This window comes from Hydra vulgaris, chromosome 04 (genome assembly GCF_038396675.1).
Source record: "Hydra vulgaris chromosome 04, alternate assembly HydraT2T_AEP".
Lineage (NCBI taxonomy): Eukaryota > Metazoa > Cnidaria > Hydrozoa > Anthoathecata > Hydridae > Hydra > Hydra vulgaris.
The window spans coordinates 32,998,838-33,018,214 of NC_088923.1; the positions used below are offsets into that span (position 1 = coordinate 32,998,838).

At 28.1% G+C, this 19,377-nt stretch overlaps 1 protein-coding gene across 1 annotated transcript in view; it reads right to left on the reverse strand.

Moving 5' to 3' along the window:
• Positions 1-19,377, reverse strand: part of LOC100198740 (serrate RNA effector molecule homolog) — a 28,009-nt gene that overhangs the window by 1,031 nt on the left and 7,601 nt on the right. Inside the window, exons 2-13 of the mRNA XM_065796117.1 lie at positions 13,198-13,260; positions 12,859-13,017; positions 11,175-11,344; positions 10,873-10,956; positions 10,406-10,437; positions 9,652-10,311; positions 9,257-9,469; positions 8,927-9,077; positions 8,436-8,544; positions 7,826-7,979; positions 5,443-5,596; positions 5,251-5,371 (exon numbers count right to left, since the gene is read on the reverse strand). Coding sequence (XP_065652189.1) covers positions 5,251-5,371; positions 5,443-5,596; positions 7,826-7,979; positions 8,436-8,544; positions 8,927-9,077; positions 9,257-9,469; positions 9,652-10,311; positions 10,406-10,437; positions 10,873-10,956; positions 11,175-11,344; positions 12,859-13,017; positions 13,198-13,260 — 2,070 coding nt within the window. The remainder of the gene's footprint in view (positions 1-5,250; positions 5,372-5,442; positions 5,597-7,825; positions 7,980-8,435; positions 8,545-8,926; positions 9,078-9,256; positions 9,470-9,651; positions 10,312-10,405; positions 10,438-10,872; positions 10,957-11,174; positions 11,345-12,858; positions 13,018-13,197; positions 13,261-19,377) is intronic.

Sequence of the window (19,377 nt, forward strand, 5' to 3'; positions counted from 1 at the left end):
AAACCATTTTATATACATTTTTTATGATTCGAAAAAACGATTTTTGTAAATCTAGGATCTTTTTAAAAGTTCTTAAAGTATAAGGGCTACTTGGAATTCCCCAAAATAAATGTAGAAAATTGTTAAATGCAACAACTACCGAACTTGTATACATGGTTTATTACAATGATAATTTAAGGAATATGAAGTCTGATATAGAAGACTGGGTTAGCATCCACCTAGTCGAAATTAAGTGACTTTATCGCGAAATCTAAAGTAACCATAATGAATTGGGGAAAACAAAATATTTTTTCTTATTGGGTAAGTCAAGAAAACGTTTTTTAACAATAACTTTATGTTAACCACTTTAAAAGTTAACGAAAAGAAACAGCGGAAAGATATCTGCAAAACAAGTTTTAGGTGATTTTACTTTATTTTACACACTTTTAAATCTCTGTTAAATAAAATGTTTAAAATAAATATAAAAATATCAGTACTTTTCGTACCCTAAAATAACCAAAATAATATGTAGACAGCAATGTAAGGTATAGATTGCTGTCTACATATTATTTTGGTTATTTTAGCGTATAATAAGTAACTGATACTTATTTACCAATTCTAAATTAAGATGTAAATTAAAAGTAATCTACCAGTAATAAAGTGCACAGAACAAACATAAACATTAGAATATTTAGGAGACCATTGCTTGCTACATGCACTATCTACAGCACGATTTATTGTATTCAACCACTTTCTTTGAAGTACTTCATCTTTAGAAAGACTTAAATCGATTTTTTTAAATGTTATTGGTGCAATCTACTGCACAACAACTTTTTGACATTTTTTTTTAAATTAACTTAACAAACCGCTACTGACGTCACGCCGACTTGATGGATAGCTAAGAATGTTTATGTACAAAAAAATACTTTTTAAGTTATCTTACAAAAGATTTTGAAGAATTGAGATCAAAATGCCCTATGAGAAAAATTTTCAAATTTTTTTCCCTTAAACAAAAATGATGTATTATTGAAGGATATTCTGATATCTGTGTGAGTTTGCTGCATTTACCAAAATTTTGAATTGATTATTGATGGTTTAGCTACAAAAAAAAAGTGATAAAACTTATGCTTCTTCATGTCCTTTTGATAAATGTTTCTACAAATCCTTTTGATGGTTTAGCTACCAAATTATATTTTCCAAGTTATGCTACTATTTAATATATATATATATATATATATATATATATATATATATATATATATATATATATATATATATATATATGTATATATATGTAAATTAGCGCCTAATTACTTTTAATTGACATTCATTTATTCCCAATATAATTCTTACTTAAGTCAATATAATTTTTACTTAACTATAACATTAAACATTACAAGAGTCATTAACCTAACTGTATTAGGCATTTCTTTAAAGCAATCAGCATTAACCTTCCTTTAGTTTAGCAACAACTATACTAAAGTAGTTAGCAAACTGCTGTTGCAAATAAACTTTAAGTACACTTTTATTTAGATTTAATAAAAAACTTCTTATAGAAGTCTGTCAACTTAATTTTCATCATATAAACATCACAACATAAAAGAATTAGTTAAAATTCCCTTAGGTCGTGCTGTTACATATGTTTTAAATTTACAAACAGGTCAATCTACTGACATCAAAATTGCAAAATATTGTAACTTAATACTGTCTGTGGAACTAGACAATTCTATTATGGCTGGCTGCAATGTTAAAATTAATAACTTTGACATAAAAATGTGTTGATTAACATATCCTACATTCTGAACAGAAAACCCCCATTGTTGCATCTTCTCTATCCCAAAACAAGAAGACAATATTATTAATTATTTAGGTTATTTACATTGTTGTTAATCTGTTTTCTGTTTGTTCTAAATGTTTGTTCTGAAAACAGCATCTCAGTTCTTTGCTGATTCACCTGGTGTGTGCCATTTTTACTACATGTTTGCATATCTTGTCTGTAATGTTTTTTAAATTGCGCTGTTTATACATGCCTATAATACTTACCAACATCACCTTTGCAAGTGCATTTTACATAACATATATCCTCTGCTTTGGCTCAGATATAATTCATAAATATAGATATACAGTACACACTCTCTAATTTGAACTTTATCAGAAAAAATAAAAGTTCGAATTATAGAAAGTTGACTTTTTTGGTGACATTTCACGGTGACTTAGCATTTAATCGAATTAAGGAGGTTTTCAAATTAGAAAGATTGTACTGTACTACATTCATTCAATACATACATTGTTGAAACATTCTAGTTTACTAGAAAATAAAACTTTCTTACTTACACTATTTTACACTATAATTAATTTTACACTTCATCAATTCATTATGTATTGCATAACAAATACTATAATTTCAACGCTACATTTAGAGTTTTAATATTTAATATATTCTGTGTTCTTAATATAGCAATGTGCTATATATACAGTATCGGACAAAACGAGTGCAACCAAATAATGCTAATTTAGTTTCTTTATATAAAAGTGCTGCATTTTTTCAATTTAGAGAAATAACTATGTAACTGTTTAGAGACAAAGTTCTTCAAGTTTTATTCATCACAAAGTTCATTATTTGTACACGAAAATTAATTAAAAGTTGATTTCCTTCTGGACAAAACAAGTGCAACTCGACAAAATGTTGACCAAGCTGTATTTCGCTATCAATATTTCGTGGCGAATCCTTTGTTGTCGATCACAGCCTTTCATCTTCGAGGCATAGATTTGATCAGGTGATCAATGAAACTTTGTGGAATTGCTGCCCAGGCCTTTTGGATTTGTTCAAACAGTTGATCCTTATTACGAACACCTTCACGATTAATTCTGCGGTTGACGATCTCCCACAGGTTCTTGATAGCGTTGAGATCCGGAGATTGAGGCGGCCAATCCATCACCGATAGGAGGTTGTCTTGAAACCACTGCTTGACTACTTTTGCAGTGTGTTTCGGATCGTTGTCTTGCTGAAAAACCCATTTTATTGGCATATTCCATTCAGCATGAGGTAACATAACATCTTTCAGGATATTTTTATACATGAAACGGTCCATTATTCCATCGTTTCGATGTATTGGACCTAGGCCGTTAGCAGAAAAACACCCCCAGACCATTACATTGCCTCCACCATGCTTCACGGTCTTATGGCAGTAACATAAATCAAGGCGTTTTCCGGCCAGTCGACGTACACAGCAAATGCCATCGCTCCCAATGATGTTGAACTTCGATTCATCACTGAACAGGACAGTTCGCTATTTCTGCACATTCCAGTCAATATATGATGTAGCAAACAGGAGTCTTTTCTTCTGGTTTTTTAGTGAAATCAGCGGTTTCTTTGCAGGGCGTTGAGAAAACAATCCGGCTTCAACAGCACGGCGTCTAATTGTTCGGTCTGATACAGGCAGCTCTAATTGCTTTTGTATCTCGACTGATGATATCCAGGAATGCTTCTTGACGGATCTGACCATCATAGAATCCTTTCTAGAAGTGGTGGAACGCGGTCTTCGACCTTTGTTATCTGCTGCCAACTTCCCGTAGAACGATATTTGGAACATAGTCTTGATACGGTCCATTTTTTCACGCGATATTTATCACAAATACTTTTTTGTGACATCCCATTTACGTAATCGCCAATAATTTTTTTTCTTAGTTCCAATCCAAGACTGTCGGGAGCCATTTTTGCACTTGATGTCATAAAAATAATAAAAATAATCACGCTTCTCAAGGCTTACCGTGTTACATTTACCTTGTGATGATACAATAATGCTCTGTGGAACACAACGTCTTGGTTGGATGTGGACTTATTGATGTAATGAAACACTTGTTGTATTTCACTTCTTGTATTGATGTTCTTCGATAAAACACTTTGATAAAACTCACTTCGATAAACTGTCTTGATAATACTGACTGATTGACTTCCATATACTGACTGAATTACATGTCAATTTACATGTCTCTTATATAGTAAAATGAACCTGTGTGAACCTGTTCTGGAAGATTCTAGATGCTTCTTTTTGATGCTTCTGAATGTTTCTGGATACTTCTGGATGCTTCCAGATGCTTCTTCTGGAAACTTCTGGAAGCTTCTGCATGCTTCTGGATACTTCCTTTAATTATTAAAAAACTTCCGTGACATTGACATGGACCAGACATAAGAAAATGAAACAAACCAAAAAAGTTGCACTTGTTTTGTCCGCTGCAAAATGGCACTTTTCAACGAAATTCTGCCTGTGTGCTGTCACCTGTCAGCTGATTGCTCATGGCATGCTATGACTCCAGACTCCTGAACTGTTTGCTGTGGTAGTATAGTTCGTTTCGTTTTTAAGACATGTAAAATTAGGAACACTTTTTAGCATTGTTCGATGTTGGTTGCAAATGTTTTGTCCTAAATATATAGACACACACACACACACACACACACACACACACACACACACACACACACACACACACACACACACACAATAACTCCTATATTAATAAGTCTGAATTAAATTACTAACGCTATAAATGTTGCAAAGAAAGAATATAAAAGCATCTTAATAAATTTTTACTTGCTTTCTTTTGTGTTCTTTCAAATTTAAATTTTTAATTTGTAACAAATTTTTACAATTTATTTTTGAAACTTATTAGTAAAAAAAAATGTTACTGGACAAGAAATATTAAAAAAGGATGTTAATGGAAGAATAAATGTTACAGAAGGGTGCTAGTAAAAGGCAAGAAATGTTAGAGACATTAAATGCTAATTAACTTTTTATTATTTTACTTTGTTATTAATATTTTGGTTAGCATTTAAATAATTTTTTCAACTTTTGCAAATAATATCTTTTTAACAACAAACCTAAAATAAATAAAAATTATTTAACTTTATCTTGCAACTAGATTTTCTATAGGCCTAAATATACTCTCAAGCCTAAAAATATTTAGTGCATTTTACAAATCATAATAGAATCCAGGAATCTAAGTATAAAGCTAATATTAACTATGCTGAATGATTAAGTACACTTAGCTTCTCATAAATAATGTAAACCTTTCATATCTAATATATATAAGGTTTTTGTAGTTTTATAGTTTATTTTTAGAAGTAATTTTGTTTTTGTGGAGCTAAATACTTAATCTTTAGAACCTCTATGTAATTTCACAACTAAAGGTATTTGAAAGAAAATTAACAATTAAAAACAATAAACGTGTAAGCTTTACTTATAAACATATTCATAATGAAAATATAATTACCGTCTTTGTTTTGGTGGGTAAGTACTCATTCGACCATATGTTTCTTGTGTTATTAATGGTGGTTGAGAAGTAGATAAAGAATGGGGGGTAGCAACAGATGCATTATAAGGAGGACGAGGTGCTTAAAACATAAAATAATATTGTTATTATTTAAATTAACAGCAAAATTATTCAAGTGCTAAACTAACTTACTTGCAAATGAAGCTGGTTGTCTAGCAGAAGGTACCCAAGTACGGTTTGATGTTACTGGAGTAAAGGTAGTAGTTATAGCTGGATTTACACGCAGTTTAGGATCAGGAAAGCATGGGCGCTTGCTATCATATACATAATTGTTGAAAAACATAACCTAATTTAAGAAGAACATAAATTAAACATTAAGTTATAAAAACAATTACTGTTACTTATTTTGGATTGATCAAGGTCATAACCCAAGAAAGTATACACAAGGTGAAAATAGATACATTCAGGTGATAAAGTTGAAAATCAAAAATGATTGAAAGCTGAAATCTAACTATTATGTCTGAGAAAAAAAAGAATTTTCTTTTTGGCACTTGATTGCACATTGAAACTGAAATGACAGCATTCAAAGATTTTGTACTTTTAAAGTGTTCAAAAATGCTTTAATCTCTTTGCTTTATATATACACAAGTACAATCACAAAATATTATTTATTAAAATAAAAAAATAGTTTTTGTTAATATAATTTAGCAATTAGCTATTTAAACCGATTGTTTGAACTCACACAATCTAATGATTAAACTGATATTTTAATAAGCTTTATGATTAAAATTTGATTCTTTAATCAACAAACGAAATCATATAAGCCTTATTTAGCATAACTTATTAAAATATTTAAAAAAAAAAAAACTTTGAAGTTAATTTGTAGTTTCTTAGCCACAGATCTTTTAGATCTTTTATTTTTGAAATTATTTTTTTAATTTTTAAACATCTTTTTGAAATAATGAGGGTTTGGCATGGGGCAGCAATCTTTTTATTCATTATTTTTCATTTTCTTCTTTTTTTAAAAAAGCTGTATTGATTTAGATAAGCAAAAAAAGTGAGCAAGTGCTCACATAAATATGCTATAGTATATATATATATATATATATATATATATATATATATATATATATATATATATATATATATATATATATATATATATATATATATATATATATACATATATATATATATACATATATATATATATATATATATATATATATATATATATATATATATATATATATACATATATATGTATACATATAATTTTTTAAATTAGGCATTTGGCTCAGAGAATGGACCACAGGTTTTTATAGGAGGATTTTTTTAAACTAATATACTCTACAATTATTAGAATTTTAATATAACTTTTTAAATATTACTTTTACAAATTTCATTCTTTGATTTCTCTACTATCAAAATATGACCCGAGACACAGGAACAAAGCTGCAGTTTATTGATTTGTAAAATTAGTCACTTGAGGCTAACTGAAAAGAACTCATTGAAGACCACTAAAAGTTCACAAGAAGCAATAGAAGAGAAGCGTACAGATTGCCTAACCGTTTTTAGGCATGACCTTGCCAGATGATTGCAAACAATCAACCTTGACCACTTGCTACACAAGAAATTGTCACAGCTGAGTAAATAGCATCAGATTTGATTGCAAAAAAGGATGCAACACTAGAAGTAACCATCAAAATTTACATGAGGTATACTTAAGTTATATTAAAGCCTAATCTTAGTAACATTTAGCTGAAAAAAGTTTTGTTATAATTTTATACTTTTGGACAATATTTAGATGCAGGAAATCAAGCTTTTCAGTGAACCAAGAATGTAAACTAAAGTCCTGGTTGACTTCCATAGTCAATACAGGCTTATCTAATTGATGTATCATCAAGTTAGCTTTATCCAAGTAGGAAAATACTGAATTGAGTCTAACTTAGTCTCAAAATTAAACAACCTTAGAAAACAAATGTCAGATTTTTCACACATTAACATTTAATAAAAGATTTTATTGATTTCAAAAGAGCCTTACTGGGTCAATACAGTGAACAGACTACACTGGCATTCAAAAGAGGGATTGGCCACCCAGAATATGCCTTAAGGTTTCAGATCTGCTTTTTTAAAGTTTATTTATTTGTTAAAATATATTTATTCATTAAAATCTAATTTAAAAAAATTGTTTTGTAAGTAAGGCATGTCTTTATTTTTAAAAAAATAGAATTTTTAAGTACTGTAAAAATGTACTGTAGGTATTTGGAATGCTATCCTTTCACAATATGCGCAATAAAGAACAAATAAAAAATTTGATACTTTTTATTAGACCTAATTGTTGTATTTCCATTTCATCATTCTTGGTAACTAGAATGTATTTTCATCATATATAGGTAGCATTCTTGGGTCACAACAATGGATTGACCATCCATCCAAAATAAATAACAGTGCAATGTAAACTAGTGCATATTAACAGCACATATCAACTATAATTCACCAAATTAAAACTCAATAGAACCATATTTTATCTATTTTAGTTAATTAAAAAAAAAAGACAAAAAAAAAATCTCACTTCAGTTTTTACATTCTCTACGCTACTTAAGTGCTTCATCATAATATGTTTTCTAATAAAATCTGGTCCGCGAAATTTTTTACCACTAAGTGGGCATAGCCATTTGTCTGGTGTTATTTCTTGAGTGTTAGCTTTGATAAAGTTTTCAACTTCACTAAAAATGTTTTGTTAATAACTTTTATTTTTAAATTAATTTTAAATAGGATTTTTTAAATCTAATTTTAAATCAAGTGTGTGTATGTGTGTATATATATATATATATATATATATATATATATATATATATATATATATATATATATATATATATATATATATATATATATATATATAAATATATATATATATATATATATAAATATATATATATATATATATATATATATATAATATATATATATATATATATATATATATATATATATATATATATATATATATATATATATATATATATATATATATAAAACACGACAATAAACAAACAAACAAAGGGTACCAAATAAATAAGTGTAAATTGTGAAGTATATTAAAAAACATAAAATATCATAAATCAAAAAATATTAGGTTAAAATGCAAACATTGAAAAAAGAACTAAAACAGAACATACATTTCTTCATCTTTTTTTCCTAACTTCACTGCTTCATCATCATCAGCTAACTCATCATCATTGAAAATATGTTCTAACTTAGTTTTGATATTCTGAAACCATTCATCAACTAAAAAATATATGCTGCAAACAATCATTAACTAAAAATATATGGAGTCCATATTTAAAAAAAAATTTCAAATTAATTATATTAAATGTAAACAAAACAATAAAAATATTACAAACATCTATCACAGATTACTTCTTTTTTTAGTTTTTTTTTTTTTAAAAGTTGTACCTTCAAACCATTTGTCAAAACTTAAAACTTTTAAAATACTAGAAAATATTAGGAAAGATATTTCACCAACTTGAAAATTTGAAATTAACATTTATTTTTTTCACCATTTATTTTTATGCCTTTAACATCATTAAAAATCAATATAATCAGAAGCTTGTCAATGTTGAACACATTTTTATAAAAATTGAATGTAAATGCTGTAAAATAAAATTACCATCTTTTTTACTGGCTGATAGAATTGGCTGATCACGCACATGCATAATTCCACACCTCATTGGCATCTCATCCTCATGCAGATATTCATTAGCATTGTAATAATCAACACAGTGGACAACACGTAAATACAGCAAAAGCAAATCCAATGACTACAAACAAACAAAAAAAAGAGTTATCTATTCTGCTGTTTCTCTTGACTATTTTTTCATTTCTCTTGTCTTTTTGTAATACTTTTTGAAACAAGCGCATTACAATAATTTCAAACAAAAAAAGTACAGATTTAAAACAACATTTATTTGGATAGTAATTTTTTTATTAAAAAAGATACCTTTTCAAGTTTTTTATCAACCACTATGGAATGATCTATTTTTCCATCTTCCTCATCTTTGATTTTCATTGGAACTGCTTCTACTATTTCTGATGGCAAGTTTAAAATAATTGGATTTTCATCAGGTAAATCGAAGTTTTCCTCTACTTTTTTCTTCACTTTTTCTTCCTTATTCTCTTTACTTTCTTCAACCTCACCAGTATCATCAACATCCTAAAAAAAAATTTGTTAAAAAAAAAAAAAAAAATGCTATTAACTTATGTATAAAATTTTTAACAACTTTTAAAAATTTTAGCCAAAATATATTTTACAAACTAAAAAACAAAAAAGTCAATTTAAAATATATTTTAAAAAAAAAAAAAAAAAAAAAAAAAGTCAATTTAAAAAGTTTTCACCTTGTTAACAGAATTCTCAGTCGGAATTTCAGTAACATGGTTATTTGACAAATCCTCTTTTTCATAAAGTTTGAACTTCTTATCTAAAATTTTAATTAAATCCAATGCCAACTTTGCATCCAGTAGCATAGTCATCGGAGAGCATGTAATACCATTTACAGGACGGATTCTGTGTGAGACATCACGGTTAACTACAGGTGCAAGCTCACATTCCTTTATTCTGATGTTGCTCAAATTCCAGCAAATATCCTTAATATTTACCAAATGTTCAAAAGTAGCCCAAGCACGACGTGCCCATCTGCGATCAGGAGATGGATCAGAGAGTGCCATACGTAAGTAACCTGGGTAGCGTTCGCACACTGTAACTAAATCATGACGACTAACATTAGAAGGAATGTTGCGCATGAACAATGAAACTGGTCTTTTCATATGTAACCCATCATATACATACTTTTCTTCATCATTTTTCACCAAAGTACCATCATTTGTTTCTTCATCATTTTTCTTATCATTAACACCATCATATTTAACTTCTGACTTCTCTTCATTGTCTATTCCAGGTATTTCAAGTTCTTCGTCATCTTCCATTCCAGGTGGAAGTGGTTCTTTTGTATCATCACCATCATCAACTCCATGTTCCTCGCTTTGCTTTTTCTCTCCCTAAATATTTAGAATTTTAAACTTGTGGAAATATAAACAATATCAAATTTTACATTTATTAAAATTTTACATTTATTAAAAATAAATTACAAACCCGATCATCATCTTTCAATGCTCCATCACCGTCTGTAAAATAAAAAACTTTTTAAAAACAATGTCATAAAAAAATTTCTTTATTTTCATTTCTCATAATAGTGATCAATACAACAAGTTGTTTTATTAACATTTTATTTTACACAACAGTTCTGTATTTTATACCATCACAATTTATATTATACTGTATAGTTCAATATTTTATATAACAACATGTTGTATAATACTGATTTCAAAGTTTAATTGTTCAATATTGTATAACAATTTTAATAACCTTTAAAAGAAAAAAAAAACTAGCCTCGATTCGTTAGTTCCATAACTATAAAAATAAGCTTGATAAAATTTTTTTTACATTTTAAAAGTTATTAAAATACTTTCATGCAAAATATTTTTATAAGCAATGAAACTTTTGAAAATACAGTCAAAATTCAAAATTTCTAAATTTTTTTTACCTAAAACTTAAATCACCTGTTTTAACATCTTTGTCTTTGACGGGAGGAATGTCAAGAGCATCTAGATCTTCTTTACTGCCACCCTCAAGTTTTATAATGACTGAAACATATTTTTAAAATTGAAAATAAAATTGAAAAAAAAAATTATTAAAATTAATTGTTAAAAAAAAAAAAAAAAAAATTATAGAACTTAAATTTAAAATAAGCTGAAATCTACACCAACAACTTAATTCCGTGTTGCTGCAAATTAATTTTGACTACATTTCACTTACAAATTATATGCAGCAGTAATAAATTTAATGACTAAAACTAACAAACCTCTATCTAAAAATTTTAATACTTCAGAGGTTGCAATAATGTTCAATGAAACATTGTCAATATATCCTGCTTCATACAAGTCCAGAAAAACTCTGAGACGCTTTCTTAATCCATTACGAATAACTGCTTTACGAGCTGAACTCTCTATTGGATGATATTTCTCTTTAAACCTAAATAAAACACACAGCCAGTGGGTCATAATCAAAGGAAAATTATTAGCTTTTAATTTAAATATAATTTATTTTTTATTTTATTTTTTTAATTTTCAACTTTTCATTAGCTTTGGCATTATAACATATTTTTATTTTTCAAATACACTATTTAAATATATAATTTAAACACACAACCTTAGAGAAATTATCCAAAATTGTAACTATATTAATTATTACTATATTATGACAACATTTAGACAATTTCATTCTTGCACATATAAATTATATAAATTACCTTTAATTACTCATTTTTCCCTAGATATTTTTTTTTAAATGAACTAAACTTGTTATACTTTTATCAAAAAAAAAAAAAAAATTTAAAGGTGAAAATAGTAAAAAATAAAGAATATTTAATTTAATTTTTTAATACCTACAGATTGAAGTTAAAAAAATATAAATCTGAATATTAGAAATCTAAAAACTTAAGAACTAATTATCATGATATTAACTATCATTATTACTCATGTTATACAAGTATGTATACTTTTATAGAATAAGTATACATACATAAGATAAATTGTTTATATATATATTTTAAATCAGTAGATTATATATTATAAATTATTGTGTTTATTCATAGAGTACCTTACACAAACAGATATAAAAAACATATACTTTTTATATTTTTATTATACATAAGAATAACTTACAGACTTAGGAAAATCATCCAAGAATAATGACGGATAATTCAAAATGATAGGTAACATTTTAAGCAATCGCCCACAGCCACATTATATACCAGTGACTGTGGACGCACACTCAAGCAAAAATAAACAGGCTTGGTGTGAACTCATTTAAGATTACATATTTAAATATATTTCTCAGGCTATAGTTAAATTTTGTCTTCTCTGTTCCCATTTCTTCAGGCTAAAAAGTCAGCTAGATACAATTCTATTAGTCCTAAAATTTAGCATGGACATACAAATAGGCAGAAAAGAAATTAATTAGAACTATATGACGCTCCACAATGATTAATGCTCAAAAAAATCCAAATTTAATACTTTAATACAATAACTGATGTTTAGAACGTTATACTTTTTGAATCAGTATAAAAGTTTATAAGAGTAGTTATAAACTTTTTTAAGCATCTCTGAACTTTATTTTATTAAAATTATTTTAAAAAGCAGTAAATCAAACACCTGCGTTTTTATTTTACAGCCTGATTTTTTTTTATTAAAATGCATCAATCAAATACAGCTGTTTTTTAAAACTTAAAACAACCAAATAATCATTTCCAGAAGCATTAAGTAATAAATTATTTATTATCATATAAATAATGGTAATCAACAAAACTTCAATTCTCTTTACCCATTTTAAAACCATTTTCAATACATTTAGCTCACTTTTTATAGCAAACCATAATAAATATTTTTTTAAATAAAAAACCAATTAAATATCATTGTGGAACGCCAATTATACAAAAACAAAAGATACCAATTATCTATATAAAGTAACACAAAACAAACTTTTACCATTCTTTATCTTTTTGCAAAACAAAAAAGTCATTTATCTGAGTTCGTTTAAATTCCACCTTATATTCTTGATATCGACGTATGGCTTCACTTTCATCAATATCATCTTCTTGCTGCAATATAAACTCTTTAAAACCCATCAGAGAAGGACTACCATTTCTTAAACAAAATAATGTCATTTTATTACAATAACTTACTATTTATTCAGATAAAATTAGGAAAAATAAATAAAATAGCACTTCTTATTTTAGAAATTTATATAACAAAATAAAGAAATAGAGGAAAAATATTTTTAAATTTTAACTTAATTTAAAAAAATATAGATTTTTAAAAATTTACATTTTGTTGTCGTGAGGCATTAAAGCATTTGAGTCTGATCCTCTCCATGGTGACTGTTCTTCCCTAAAATACAGTAACAACTAGATAATTCTTTGGGCAAAATCTGCTTTTGATATTCTAAAACACTAGTGATGGACAAGCTCATTCAACTTTGTGGTCTTAGACTAAAAATTCCTATAAAAAGGATCAAAAAGATCCAAGAACATGCAGAAAAATAGGATCTAAGATCTGAGATGACAACAGTGCTGATAGTACTAGCATTATATTTTAAATAATTATCTGTTTTATAAATTGATCAAGAAAAAATATAAAAGAAGCTGATTTCCTCAACCAACCTGGCAATTAAAATAAAAAGTTAAATGCATTGTCCTTTAATGCCTACATGAGTTCATTATGACTTGAATATAGATTTGAAACTAAAATGTAAAACTTGCTTGAATAATAAATGTTCATTTAAGAACTAAATCATCTAATACACATCTATAAAAAATTTACAAGTACAACAGTTGGAAACTAAATTTGTCCTACTGCAATAAACCCAGTATTATGACATTGATTCAGAGCAACCATTTTATCCAGATGAATGACAAAATTTATACGCCGTTGTAATATTAACTGTTTATAACTAACATTATTAGGTATGTTACAATTTTGTTTGTTTTAATTTAAATGCTTAACTTCTTTACATTATTGTCAGTGAAGCAATAAATGTGTAAAAAGATAAATTACCTGTGATTCCTTTAGAGTCAGCTTATCAGTGTCGCAACATTAAGAACTAACATAAATATGTTACAACATTAACAACATTAAATATGTTAAAAATCGTTAAAATAAGGATCTAAGATTCCAAATAGCTCCGATACACACTCATTTCATGTATTAAATTTTAATGTGAAAAAATTTGTTTAAAACCTTAAGGGGTAAATAGATTCTATCTGTTGACCAGCCTTGCACCCTTCTTCACCTATTAAGCTGGCGCAGATGTATTTAAAATAGATTGTTTCCAGTTTAGGATGTTGAATGATAGATCTTCTTGACTCAATGCATGAGTTTTGCTTGTGCCTCTGTTTTTATGGCAAAGCAACTTATTCTATAATCTCCTAATAAGGGTACAGCTCTAAAACTCAGCTTTAAGGTTCTGAGGCCAGCAGATAACAGGTTTCCCTAACTCTGTGTTAGCTGTTAGAGTGGCTGATCCTGCCAACAGCTGCAAAATATCAGAGTACTAACAGTCCCATATTGAGCATAGATGGTGTGCCTGTTTGTACCTTTGGTGTGCATTGTCGAAGCCACATTTGGTGCCCTTTGTTACAGCTTAGGGTTTATTAATAGTAATGAGGCAATTGCTTGGACTATTAAATAGTGTACTGAGTACTATCTGTGCTTTGAGTCAGGTTCTTTAACAAACTTAAAAATGACTTAAGTACCAAAAACTATAAAACACAAAAAACCATTGTCATCACCAAGTACGTATCATTTTGTTTAAGTAAAGACTCCAATAGGCACATATAGTCTCCAATAGTCATTCTTTTATGTGCTTTTTGATCAAATTAACCAAGGCCTTTCTCTTTATCCTTCAGCCAATATCATTGTTGTAGGTGACTTTAATGTTTATCACACTAAATGGCTTGGCTCTAGTGTCAGTGACTCTGCAGCCATTAAGACCCACAACATTTGCCTTTTTCAATCTCACACAACACAAATATAACTTTCCAACTGGCTTTCCAGACAATCCAAATTATTTACCTTCTCTACTTGACTTGTCTTATTTCTGATCCTAGTCAGTCAACAGTTTCTCCACATTCACCCTTAAGTGATTCTGACGAAATAATAGTTTTAGAGAGATCCACGGTTTGATCTCTCTAAAACTATTATCTCATTCTTCTTCATCATCAGAATCCCTTATCATCGTACCTCTTACAAATACATTAAAGCCGACTGTGACTCTTTCTATAATTTTCTTTGTGATAGCTATTGGTTAGAAATCTTTCATCTTCCTGCTGACAAATATGCTTCATATTCAACTTCTTTGATTCAGGCTGGCATGGAATTTTTTATTCCCTCTCATCAATTCCAAGTCAAGCCTCACTCTTCTCCAAGGTTTTCCTCACATTATGCTGCTGCAATTATTAATTATATCTAGTAAGTGGCCGGGGCCCCGGCTAAAAAAAGAGGTTTTTGCAAACCCAGCCCTGTCTGGATTTTTGTTGTTGCTGTTGTTGCTGTGTTTTTTTTAACTTTGTTCAAGTTAAAATTTGTTATGAAAGTTTAAGAAAATATTATAAAATAAGTTTAAGAAAAAGTCACAAAAATAATATATACAAATATAATATAATTCATAAATATTTACAATGACAAATAAGAAAGAACAAAGTAGATGATGCCAATGATTAAGATGATAATGATGATCATTGTCATCATCGTCATCGTCATCATCATCATCATCATCATCATCATCATCATCATCATCATCATCATCATCATCATCATCATCATCATCATCATCATCATCATCATCATCATCATCTCTTCATCATCAACTGTATGCTTAATGATGATGATGATAATGATGATGATAACTTTATGATGATGATGATGATGATAATGATGATGATGATATTAAGATGATGATGATGTCACAAACCTGGCCCCGGCTATGTTTTATCAAACCCGGCTCCGGCCCCGGTCAAATATCAACCCCGGTCGCTTACTAATCATATCAGCAATTAACCAGCAAAACAATTCCCCAAAAAATAGAGGTCTGTTTACTACTGCTAGAAACCATTGTAAAAGGTTTTGTCTAATGCCAAAGCCCGCTATTCTCAGGTCACGAAATCTAGTATTTTATCTCAAAAAGTAGGCTCTTTTGACTTCTGGAGAATCTTTAATAGTATCTATAATAAGGCAAATCTGTTAACCTACCTCTCTTATATGGTTCAGATTTTGTCACCTCACCTAAAGACAAAGCTGAATTGTTTGCTAAAAACTTTTCATCAATATCATCTCTTGATTCCACTAGTTGCGTTCTACCTGATATTGCCAACTAACAGGTTGATCCATTGCTTGACATTCGTATCACTCCAGTTTCTGTATCTAAAGTGGTTTCCTGTTTAGACTCTTCTACAGTTTGTGGTCTGGAAAACATACCTGTTATAGTCATGCAGAAGAGTTCTCCAGACCTTTATTTGTAATAACAGCTCTAGAGAACACTATCAAACTCCTTAACAAGTGCTTATCAGAGTCTTGTTTCCAACCTGCTGGAAAGCGGCATCTGTTATCTCTATTTTCAAAAATTCTGGATAGTGATCTGACTCGTCTAATTATCGTCCCATTAGTCTTCTTCCTATCATAAGCAAGGTTTTTAAATCTTTAATTAACAAACACTTAATCTCTCATCTTGAATCTAATAATTCACTTTCTGATTGTCAATATGGATTTGGATCTTCTAGTTTTATTGCTGATTTGTTAATACCTGATAGGCTTTATCATCCATTCGATAGATGTGGAGAGACTAAGGCTATCACTCTTAACATTTCTAAAGATTTTGATAAAATTTGGCATGTTGGTCTCTTTCAGTTGCTGGTGAACTTTAGCTTGGATAAAACTCTTCAACTCTAAAACTTTTTTTCAGATATCATTATCAAAATAATATACATCTTCCTGTATTTATGAACAGTAATGTACTCGATGAGTCATCTACCCTTTGTCGTCTAGGATTAACTCTTATTTCCAATCTTTCTTGGAAACCATATATCAAATCCATTGCAAAATTAGCATCTGCTAAGGTTGCATCTCTTTATCATGCTCGCCACATTCTTACTCAGGATTTCAGACCTTATTTTAAAGGGTTAAGCTGCCTGCAATTTACGTACACGTTAAGTAATTTATTTTATTAAAAACAACATTAACCACAAAAACTTTATCTCTATTAAGCTAATTATTTCATCGTTAAATCTTATTTTATGTTATCTTTATTTTATATTATGATATTTTTTTATTGTAATGATTATTTTTTTATGCTTATAAAACATTAATACTTTTAGCTTACACTTATCTGTGTAAAATATACAAAATATATTTTGTATATTTTACATAGATTATAAAATATACAAAAAAAAAATCTTGATGATTATTTATGTATATTTTATAATCTGTGTAACATGCTTGCTCACATTTTCAATATTAGGATCATTTGCTAAAAGACTTAGCATATGAGCACCACCCATAAGTTAATATTATCTCCTTTAATATCAACTTATGGGTTGATTTCATTTTAGCTCAGGGCTCGAATTAACCCTTTATTGTTCACTGTTGCCATATGGCAACAAAAACTTTGAATTGATTCTGATTGATTCCAGTTCCGTAAATTATCAATTTAGTGATATTTTTACATAAATCCAACTTTGTTTTTCTTATTCTAGTCAATGTTGTGATTGTTGCGCTAATTGAAAATGGGGTAAATTTACCATATTTTTGGGTTACTTTTGTAAGCAAAAAGTACATGCAACTTTTTGCCCTACTAAACTGATAATTAACTGAAATTCTTCTCTCCTTTTATTTTTTTTTATTTATTACAAGTGTATAGTTGTTTTATATGTGTTAAAATTAGGCTCTGTGTATAAGCTGAATTGGGGTATAACTGGGGCAAATAAAATTATTTCTGTACGACAACATTAAACAATAGCGGCAGTATTTTTTAATCATTTTTGTTTTTAATGTCTTATTTCAAAGTATTTATTTTATTACATAATTTTACTAGCTAAGTTAAATCATTTCTTATATTTTAGAAAAATAAGGATCGCTGCAGATATTGTCTGACTGGTTACAGTCATGTATACTGCATTAAGTGCAAATTATGTTTATGTTTGCCAGGCGGGAAAAACTGTTTTCAAGAATTTCATAAAAAAGAATGTTAAGCACAGAGTTTTTAAGATCAAAGGATGTCATTGTTAAAACTTAGATTAGATTCTCTTTTTATTTGACTAAGCTAAATAGGTTAAATAAGCTTCTTTGATTTTCACATAGTCAATCTGACCTCTGCCCCCCACCCCTCCCCGGAAACTCTTTGCTGAGTTAAATATATTTCTCGATGTAGTAATTACTTCATGATTGAAAATACCATGTAATCTGAACAAGTTTTATTTAATAAGTTCTGTATATAGTTTGCTAACATATTTAAACATAATGGCATGAAAGCAGTCTTTTTATAATTTTTTGTCTATTACCTTTATTGTTCAATGTTGCCAAATGGCAACAATTAAAATTTAGGTGTTACTGTACTTGAAAAAAAAAAAAAAATTTTTTCTTCATATCTTTATAATATTCATTTAAAAAAATTATTTAAATAATTTTTTTAATAGTTTTTTCAATATTCGAACAATAAAGGATTAATGCAAAAAAAAACTTATTGCGAAAAAAAAAAAATTAACACCCCCCCTTTATTCCTGGCGCCGCTTTGCGGTAAGTGGGGGTTGCATTAGTATAAAATTGTATTTTTCAACATTAGTTTGTAAATGTTATTTTTTAAACATAATATCTCTCATATTTAAATATTATTTTTTAATTTTCTCTTTTGGTGGAGTTTAAAATAGTGTAGTTTACTGTTATAATTTACAACAATAAAACAAACTGCAAAAATTAGAGCTTGTGTTAATATAAAACAAGTTTGTTGTTTGAAATTAACACAAAAACATGACGCTGTTCATGTTGTTGTTTTATAAAGCTAAGTTTTCATAACAATAACAACATAAAATGTGTTTAAAATAAAACAAATTAAATAGAAACGTTTAATAAGAAAGAAAAAAAAAGAACAAGCATATATATACAGATATGCATCTGTAGACCAAACGAGTAAGGTCAGAGCAAAAAAATATTAGATTTTTTATAATTTATTGCTATTACTATTAAAAATCTAAGTATAATAAATGTACAATTAAAAATTAAAGTATAAATAATTTTTTCATTCAAATGGTTTTTATGTTAATGTTTTCATTAAAATTTTTCGTTTAAATTGTTTTGTAACAAAAAGTAAAAAAAAAAATTGGTTTAATAAAATTATTAAACCAAATTTTTGCTTAAATGATTTTTTAGGAAAAAAATTTCCCTGAACATAAGTAAAACAATTTATTTTTTTGATTTAAACTTTTTTATAATTTAATTTTTGGTTTAACATTTGCAATA